Source organism: Rhinolophus ferrumequinum, chromosome 20, assembly GCF_004115265.2.
Source record: "Rhinolophus ferrumequinum isolate MPI-CBG mRhiFer1 chromosome 20, mRhiFer1_v1.p, whole genome shotgun sequence".
NCBI classification, from domain to species: Eukaryota; Metazoa; Chordata; class Mammalia; order Chiroptera; family Rhinolophidae; genus Rhinolophus; species Rhinolophus ferrumequinum.
Window position 1 is genome coordinate 30,107,838 of NC_046303.1, and position 9,354 is coordinate 30,117,191.

The 9,354-nt window shown below is 48.3% G+C and overlaps 1 protein-coding gene across 2 annotated transcripts; it reads right to left on the reverse strand.

Moving 5' to 3' along the window:
- Positions 1–3,339: 3,339 nt before the first annotated feature.
- DLX6 (distal-less homeobox 6) lies at positions 3,340–8,940 on the reverse strand. Of its 2 annotated transcripts, XM_033088585.1 has the most exons (4): positions 8,119–8,940; positions 6,648–6,841; positions 4,507–4,754; positions 3,340–3,903 (listed from the first exon to the last, which is right to left on the reverse strand). In XM_033088585.1, the coding sequence occupies exons 1-4, from the start codon at positions 8,564–8,566 to the stop codon at positions 3,846–3,848; spliced, it is 948 nt and encodes a 315-aa protein (XP_032944476.1). In that variant the 5' UTR covers positions 8,567–8,940; the 3' UTR covers positions 3,340–3,845. The 2 variants fall into 2 exon arrangements, with proteins under 2 accessions (XP_032944476.1, XP_032944477.1); XM_033088586.1 differs by lacking the exon at positions 3,340–3,903 and having other exon boundaries at positions 4,288–4,754.
- Positions 8,941–9,354: the final 414 nt, after the last annotated feature.

A 9,354-nucleotide genomic window follows, 5' to 3' on the forward strand; every position in this document is an offset into this window, starting at 1 on the left:
TCGCTACTGTTCACATTTCACTTTTGTATTTTCCTCTTCCTATACCATTACTCATTGAGTGCCCTGTGAAATTACAATCGTACATTTTCAACTCAGCAACCCATTTGCAGTGCAAAAATAGGGTCTAAATAATGGCTGAATTAGCCCTACTGGACAGTTTCAGATGTAACACTCTGTAATAATTATATTGCAGGCTGGATTAGGATGCTATTATCATAATCTGGACGTTTACAATTATCTGTAATTTGCAAAGATGCGCCAGGTCTTGATTACAGCAGTTTTTTTTTTTTTTGTATCACGCTAACCATCACTAAACAGTGACAGTAATAACAGCTAATTTTGCTGGCAATATAAGAGGTGCTGGGGTGTGCAAACAATTTCACACCTGGATGTGCTCACTCAACCAAGAATATAGAGAAAGAGCTTCTGCCCTGAGACTCAGAAAAATATTCTCCTCTGCTTCTGTTCAGTATAGATTTCTAGACCCTGATCATTGCTTAAGAGATATTCACTGGGGGTAAGTTTTTATTTCTTGCATACTTTAAGGCACAGTTCATATTTCTCTTCTCACACTTTCCAAGCTATATGTATTGCTGTTGTAATTCATTATGGACTGCAACTTTGCTTTACAGATGTTTCAATTCTGACCTTTTATCACCCTCTAACAGTAAAAGGGTTGTCGTTCTGGTGAGTAAAAGGATTCGGGTGAGAGGGGGATCCTTAGGAACTCGATTTGTCTTTTTTGCTTTCTGTGCTGTTGGTATATCTGGTGCAGCTTGTGACTGGAGACTGTAGAAAGGACCAGGTTTCTATGAAGTGTGGAGGGAGAGGGCTGGAGATTCCAAGCTAAAATAACTTTGAAAATTGTTACTCAAAGCTAGTCCTAGGAGAATCCATTGGGGTCTTTACATGTCGCGATTATTTTAAATTTGGGGGCGTTGAGAGAGCAGACGGAGCTGGAGACAGTGCTCCTTTGCTATCACAAGTATGCGGACATTTGCAACTGCAGGTGTACTCTGAATCTCTCGACTGGACAGCCCTTTCGACACCTCCCTCCACTTGGGAGAAAGTTTCAGGAATAACTCGCCTCTGAAACCCTTCAGGGCTGCTTTGCTGGGCCTTTGCCTCAAGCTGGGAGGGTGGGGAGTGAAAGGCGGGATGCCCCTTGTAAGCTATTGCCTGAGGGGCCCAAATGCTGCGACCTCGGGGTTGAGGGGCAGGATTGGCTGAGAGGCAGAACCGAACTATGGAGTCCAGGAACCAGTCTGATTTAGGAACTCACCGAGGAAGACTCTCGCAGGAAGAGGTGCTATTCTATCTATAGATGACGCTGTTTCCTGACCCTGGAAGCAGCTAGAGATGTTAAGTGCAGGAGACTGAGAAGTCTTGGGCTCCCTCACCCCAGTGTAGAAAGGCCTTTCTCCCGCAGCGCGTACCTTTGGACTAAATTGTGTCCAAAGATAATGAGATGCTTATTGGCGCCGGAAAGAAATTTTCCCCTTCACCCACACCGCCCGCAGCTATTGTTCTCTTTTTCTTTTTCTACTTGGGAAATATGGTCAGAATCAGGCTCTAGAACTCGAACTCGGGGGAAGTGCGAACGTGGGGAGGCGTAGTAGTCATCACGACTGGGCGATGCTTTTGGCCCACGCCCCTCCTCCCAACCCCTCTCGGGGAATCAGTTTACTATGGGGTCAATACATTCTAAAGAGCGGAAAATATTAACCCTTGAGGTTCAGAGAACCCAGAGGAAGCCCAGTTCCAAGGAGAGTTCTGGGGAGGACCCCTTGGCAGAATTTCTTGTTTAATTAAATTCATATTAAGAGATAGATTGATACAGGCGCGCCCTGACAACACCTCCAATGTGTTAAAATGCATTTGCTGGGTTTCAGAATTCCATGCACTCACAGTGGTTTGGCATGTGTCTGGTGGATTTTTTTTTAAAAAAAGAAAAATTAGTGTTGGTTTCGATATATGGTAGCTTTCTCTCTAACGTAATTTGAATAATTCAGCAAAGCCCCACTACCAGCTGTACTTCTGCAGCCTCTTCCATTCTTTTCAGCATTATAATTTTGGTTAATTTTCAATTTTAGGTCCTACATCTCTGCAATTTGTGTATGAATAACAGAATAATTTCCCTCTTTTGTTTCGCCTTTCCTGTTCCTGAATCTAAATAAAGATGGCTTTTTAGTATTAAAAGTGGAAGAAAATTACAGGTAATTATCTTTGACGGTAAAAACGCTGTAATCAGCGGGCTACATGAAAAATTACTCTAATTATGGCTGCATTTAAGAGAATGGAAAAAAACCTTCTTGTGGATAAAAACCTTAAATTGTCCCCAATGTCTGCTTCAAATTGGATGGCACTGCAGCTGGAGGCTTTGTTCAGAATTGATCCTGGGGAGCTACGAACCCAAAGTTTCACAGTAGGAAGGGGGAAAAAAGAAAAGAAAACATTTTTCCTAATGTAACAATGCGAATGCTAGAAAATGACAAGACTGATCGGTTTTAAACCATTCTGAAGACTGACTGAGCGTGGAAGTTGCTCAACAAAAAAAGGAACGGGTATATTGGTAAGTAGTCTTTGCTTTGTGTCTAATTATAGTGACTGTCCTTTTGCACGACTGTATGTCGCTGTCATTATATGGAGCACTCTGAGTATCTCTATTAACTTCTGATAAATGGCTCAGTGGTTTCAAGGTTCATAATTTGAAGGATGCCCAGGTCTGTAGCCATTAATTCTCACAGTATGGGGCTTCCTGCTTGTATGACGAAAGGACTTTTCATTTCCATTATTTCAATGCTTTCCACAAGATCGGAGGATGTATTTCATCTAGGAGCATGCATTTTCCTACCTACCTAGCTTGCAGGGTTGTAAACATTAAGTAGTCACAATTGTGCATTTACTTTCTGTTTTTTTTTCTCTTATTCTTTCCTCTTTTTTGGTTCAAAACTGCTTCCAAACAAATACAAATACAGCTGTATTACTTTGGCTGAGGAAAAAAAAAGAACACTCAGTTTCAGCATTGGAAACTATTGGATGTCTAGAGGTTGTCAGTGGATAGATCATTCTAATTTTTTTTTACAAAAGTAGATAAATGTGCGGAAATTACAATAAAAATATTATAAAGGAAGTTGAGAAAACATCCATGATTAATGTTAAAGTACTTAAGACAAAGGCTAGTACAGCAAAGTGACATCTTCGCAGGCACTTGATGTTTATATATAGGGCTTCCCATATTAGGAAATGGGAATTATTTTAAGAATGATAGAAAATATACTGGGAGGGAAGAGGGGAGATAAGGTAGAGACACAGAGAGAAATATACAGGACACTCCCAGCGTTTTGTGGCTTTTACTCCATATATGAAAGAAGACAAAAACATACAAAGTATATATACAACTAAAATTCAACAATATATACAGAAATGTTTCTTGATATAAACGTCCCTATTAGCTTAGTGAATGCCACCAATTCACCTAGTAAAGGTATCAAAGCAATAGATCCATGATTTTGGTTGTTTCCTCTGTCTTTCCTGATTCCAGGTCAGGGTTTGGGGATGGGATGGGGAAAGAGTGGTTTGGTTTTGTTTTGAAATCATCATTCTTGCTCATTGCATTTTGATAAAACATGCAGCGTTCCCTTTATGGCAACGTTCTAATCTTACAGCCGATTTTTCCTTTTTCTTTAGAGAATGGCGGTTATGTGAGGGTCTTTCTTTCCTTCTCTTCTCTTCTCTCTTCTTCTTCTGCTTCTTCTTTTCTTCTTCTTGTCAGTCTGGCATTGGTAAATAAAAACGCAGGAGTCTGAAATGCTTCTCTTTCATCATGTAATGTCTTAAGCTCATTAAACAAGTAAAAACGCTGCCATGTTTGCGCAGATTCTTCTGGTGTGAGGAAAATGTCTGTAAAAAAAGTTGTTTTGATGGATACTCCCAAAGAGAAGAAGAGGCTCAGAGCCTGGATCCCAAGGATAGGGGAAAATATCCTTATAGTGAGGGGTTTCAGGAACGCTGGCATAGTAACCAGCCTCTTCCTCCCTCCCTGCTCCCTCCCTCCCTTCCTCCCTCTCTCTCCATAAGATGAGTATCAATTACCGAGGTTGCTCAAGGGAAAAGGCAGATGAGGAAAGAAAAGGAGAAAAAGAAAAGTAAGGTGGGAAAGGACAAAGAAGGGAGGAAAAGAAAGGGGGGGGGAGAGAGAGAGAGAGAGAGAGAGAGAGAGAGAAAGAGAGAGAGAGAGAGAGAGAGAGAGAGAGAGAGAGAGACAGAGAGAGAGAGAGAGAGAGAGAGAGAGAGAGAGAGAGAGAGAGAGAAAGACAGAGAGAGAGAGAGGACAGAGAGAGAAGGAGGGAAAGGGAGAGAGAGAGTGCCCCAGACGGTCTCATCACACAAGAGTTCTCCCGAGCCTGCTCCTTCGGCATGGTTTGGCAGCTGCAAGCAGGTCCGGATCCTCCTTGCCTTGTTCGGACGTTTCCCTAGGGTATCGATTTCCCTTGGACAACTCACATCATCTGTGGTCTCTGCATCGTGTCCTGATGTGGCGAGGAGTACCAATGCGAATAGCCTGGCATGTAGCTGTTTGGGGGCATACTGACGCCCTTGGCCGAGGCGGAAACGTCCCACACTGGAGGCAGCGCCGGCGACCGCGGCGACAGGGCCGCTGAGCCCGGGAGAGGGTCGCTCTCATGCGGGTTACTGCCCTGTTTCAGCAGTTTCTTAAACTTAGAGCGTTTGTTCTGAAACCATATCTTCACCTGGAACGAAACGCAGCAGCGATCATTAGGCCCGAAAAAAACATCCATCCAGTACCTCGAATTGAGGCTTTGGAAGCAATTATTTAAAATAATAATAATAATAATAATAATAATAATAATAATAATAAAATCTATGCAAACGCCATGCCCTCAAGTCCCTGCCTTCCTCCACCTCTTACTAGTCTCCTCCTCCCCATCCCCATTTACTAGGTGACTGGTCTGGATACCTAAAGTCATTGTAACCCTTCAGTTGGATGCAAACCCAGGTTTAAAACAACAGCATAAATAAGAATAAAGGTGAATGAGATAGCTGACTCAAAGTCTAAAGAAGGATTTTTAAACTGAGAGCTTTTCGGATCACAGTCAACTGAACGCACTCCCTCTGATAGTCTGCTTTTAAAAAATATTTACCAACCCCCAAACCTGGCATCTCTATGAATGTATAGTGAGCAAATGACTACGGACAGATTAAAGCCTGTACACTTATAACCAAATGCCTTGAATATCCCTATGCATATGTTGCATATGCCATAGACTGTGCATGGGGCATCTTTCTCCACATAAATATAGCCCTATAATCCTGCAGACATTAGGGATTGTACCACTCTCATTCCCTACTTTGTATGTTGCTTAGTCAAATTGTGGTCAACAAGCATCACATGATTGTTAGTGCAGTCACTCAAAGACAAAGGTCTCCTGAAAATTAAATGGAAATCAGGAATCTGGGATGGAACTATCTAAACTAACATACCAGGTCTACTCTACTTAATTTGGAGAAGAAAATTCTATGGTGCAGCTTCCTTTACCTTTAAAATTCCTTAGCCACAGGAATCTGTTTTTCCAAGAGGAATACAAGTTACTGAGTAGCAGGAATCCCTTCATATCAAGCCTCAAATATTTCCAGTGGCAATATGGCGAGAGACAGCAGGCAGAATTGAAAAGAAGAGCTTAGGAGCAGTTGTCCTAAGGCACCACACAATCATTCCCCAGCAAGAGTCTCAGAAAACCTGAAGATCACCCACCTCACATGAGGCCTACCACCCCATGCAGCTAAGTTAATAGACAGGACAAAAACCACAGGTGATTGCAGCCTGGTTTTATGACCAGGGTCCTAATATACCTGCCTAAGCCCCTTCTTGTGAAGTCTGAAAGGCCCCATATGTCTTTCAAATTAGTAGGACAGCAGAACTTCAGCAACTGTACTTAACTGAAGCTTCACCTGCTATAATTTGGGGAGCATTTCTCTTTGATCTCCAACTTTGCTATTGCTCCCAAGTCCTGTGTTCCAGGAAGGTAACTCAGCCTGTACCAGCCAGTCACCCAGAATGATTTAACCACTCAGCTTAAGGCAATCTTCAGAAAAACCTACCTCACCCATCCTAGTATGAATAGTTGGCACCTTGGTCCCCTTGCTAAATCCTATTGGAGCCTATGCCTACCCACCCACCCCCATTTTGCTTCGTAATTCTTTCTTTCTATAACAATGAGTTGAAATCCTTATTAAGTCCCAGGGCCCACAAAAGGACCCTTAAAAAAATATGCATGGATCTTATTCTGCCTCCTGGCCTGAACATCTTTTTCTCTTTCTCTTTCATGGTGTTCTGTTCTAAAATAGGACTCGATTAAATGATGAGTTTGGTCACCAAAAGACACTAGACTGAGGTAGGGTCGCCGAGGGTTAGGAGGATGTGCAAATCCAATCCAGTATTCAATACCAGGTCATTTATTCCAAACTGTGTTGTCCGGGAAAGTGTGTGACTGGAGCAAAGGCATTTGTCATTAATCTCCTTCCATCCTTGGTTGACTAGGCCAAGAATTCCTCCTGATGTGCTCCCTGCCCGATCTGCAAGCGGGGTCAGCATTTCAGGAATATTCGGGCTTCTCGGGAATTACCTGTGTTTGTGTCAGTCCTAAGGAAGCTGCCAGTTCAGCTCTCTCGGGAAGGGCCAGGTACTGAGTCTGCTGAAAGCGATGGTTTAAAGCCTGGAGCTGCAGGCTGGAATAAATGGTCCGAGGCTTCCGAATCTTTTTCCCTTTTCCATTGAATCTGATTTCCCCATTTTCAATCACTGTGGTTTTTTGTTGATCTGCAAGCAAAGGATACAGAGGAGCGGTCACCCGTGAGGCTACTGCTGCAGTCTCCCTGAGCTTGGCCTAGCCAGCGCCGGGTCTCCCTAAAGGCTAATAAGGGTTTCCTTGAAGCGTCCCCATGCCATCCTGATCTCTCTGGGTTCACGGTGCCCGGGTGCTCTCAGCGGTTGCGGAAGCTATGCCCGAACCGTGACTTTGGCACTAACAATGAGCGGTGGCTGGACCGAGCGAGCCCCTTCGGCTCTCGGACAAACAGCTTCGCTCTGCGGCAGCGGAGGAGGCGCCCGCGGCTCTCTGGAGCGCGCGGCGCCGCGGGGCGGCTGCTCTCTCCGCGGAACGGGACCCCACATTCTGGCTTTACAGTGCCTTAAGCTGTGCTTGTGCCACCCTGGTGTTTATGCGGCCAGTTGACTTGATGTCACTAGCTCCTAGCCCGGTGCATCAAGACCTCTTGGCGTGTTCGAAATGATTCTGCTGAAAAGGACCAAAACCCCAAGCAAAACACCACCAGCCGCTCAGACCAGCTCTCTAGCAGGCTGAACCTCACAAGGCAACTTTGTCCCCCTCGGGTGCTGAAAACCATGCTGCCAGAGGCCTTCTGCTTCGCCTCCACAAACAAAGGAGCATCCAACATTGTATCGAAAACCCAGAGGGAGGGGGCCCGGTCAGGGGTGGGGGTTGGAGGATACCTCAAAGCCCGCGGGGAAGAGCCCAACTGTCACCAGCTTAACCAGAGCCAGAGGCCACGCCACCTTCTCTCTGGGCCATCGAAGCGCACCGGGCGCAAAGTAGGCCATTGGCTGCTCAGATTGGATTGGGGAGCAAAACACTCTCCCCAGTTCGAGCCCAGAAATGTCCCCAGGGCTGCCAAACGCGGGTCACAGCCCGGAAGGGACGAGGGAGGCAAAGGGCGCACAGACCCAGCGGTCTGGAGAGCGCAGTGCGGGCCAATTCGTTGAGCGAAGCCTGCGCGGAGCTAGAGGCGCGGCCGGAGCGGCGCGCGGGAGACTGGGGAGCAAGGCGGGCAGCGCAGCGGGGAAGCCGAGGGTCCGCGGTGGCGTGAAGGGGCAGGGCTGGGCGAGGCCGGCAGGCAGGCGCCAGGGGAGCGGGCGCGCACGAGGCCTGGCCGGGGGCGCGCCGGGCCGCCTGGGGGAGGGGGCCGGCGGAGGCCCGGGCGTTGAGGAAGTGAGCGGAGCGGGCGGGTGGGGTGGGGGGCAGCCGGGAGGCGGGAGGCGGGAGGCGGGAGAAGCGAGCTGCCCTGGCGGCCTCTCACCTGTGTCGTCCCCTCGCGTCTGGGCGGCCGCGCTGCTGTTGTGGTAGGACTGGAGGTAAGGGCTGTGCTGCGAGTGGCTCATGTAGGGGTAGGCGGCGAGCGAGCGGTGGTTGTAGGAGTTGCCGCCGCCCGACGCATAGGGCGAGCCGTGGTGGTGGTGCTGGTGGTGGTGGTGGTGGTGCGAGCCGGCCGCCGCCGCCGCCGCCGCCGCCGAGTGCAGACAGTGCAGAGGGTAGTGCGCGCCTGCCATGGCCGGGGAGCTCTGCTGCGAGTGCGGCTGCGGCGGCGGCGGCGGCGGCGGCTGTTGCTGCTGTTGCTGCTGCTGCTGTTGCTGCTGCTGCTGTTGCTGCTGCTGCTGCTGCTGCTGTTGTTGCCCGAACTCCATGAAGGCGGATTTGGATGAGTCCTGGCCTTCTAAGCCGTCAGCCATCGTAGTCATGGTCATCATCAAAACTTTGGGGGCTGGAGAAAGCCTTCTCCTGGGTTTCCTCCACCCTCCCCCCACTTGGCTCGCGCCGCTCTCCCCTCTGCAGCCACCTTAGCTCTTGGGATCCTTGCAAAAAATAAAAAAAATTAAAAATAAGAGGGGGCGGAGGTGGTTCTCCTTCTCTCTCGCTCTTCTCTAATATATATATATATTTAATATAAAGAGATATAGTGAGCGGGGCCTTAACTCAAAGGGAGGAGGTAGGGGGAGGGATGGGAGAGGAGAGGGGGGAGGGGGAAATCTGCTCTCCCCCCCTTCGCTTCCCCCCTTGGATATTTTGGGGGCTGGTGCAGTTTAAGGCAGAGATTTTAAGGTGGATTCTGCGAAAGTTGTGCGTCTGCTTTCAGACTTGATGCAGACGCCACGAGTCGAATGGTTTGTCTCCAAAGGGCAGCGCCTCTCCATTGGTCAGTCGCCCCCTGACGTCACAGGCGCACGGCTTCTACTGGTGTGTGCGCGGCTCGCAGAGTTCTTCGCCTACCTCCGGCAACTCCAATCCCAGCGCTGAGCTGTAGCCGGGGGCTGCGCCGGTCCGCGCACTGGGCCGCTGGGGAGGGAGGTGCCTCCACCCGGCATGCCGCCGAGGCCTCCCACCGCAGCTCGCGCCCCCAAACCCGGAGCCTCAGTTCCCAATACCGCAGCCCTGGAACAGCCTGGCCGGGGGCTGTTCTCCTTCAGTCCCTTGCACCCTAGCAGGCTGCTTGTGCTCAGAAGCAGTGCACTCTGCATTTAAAGCAAGGCCCCCTCCC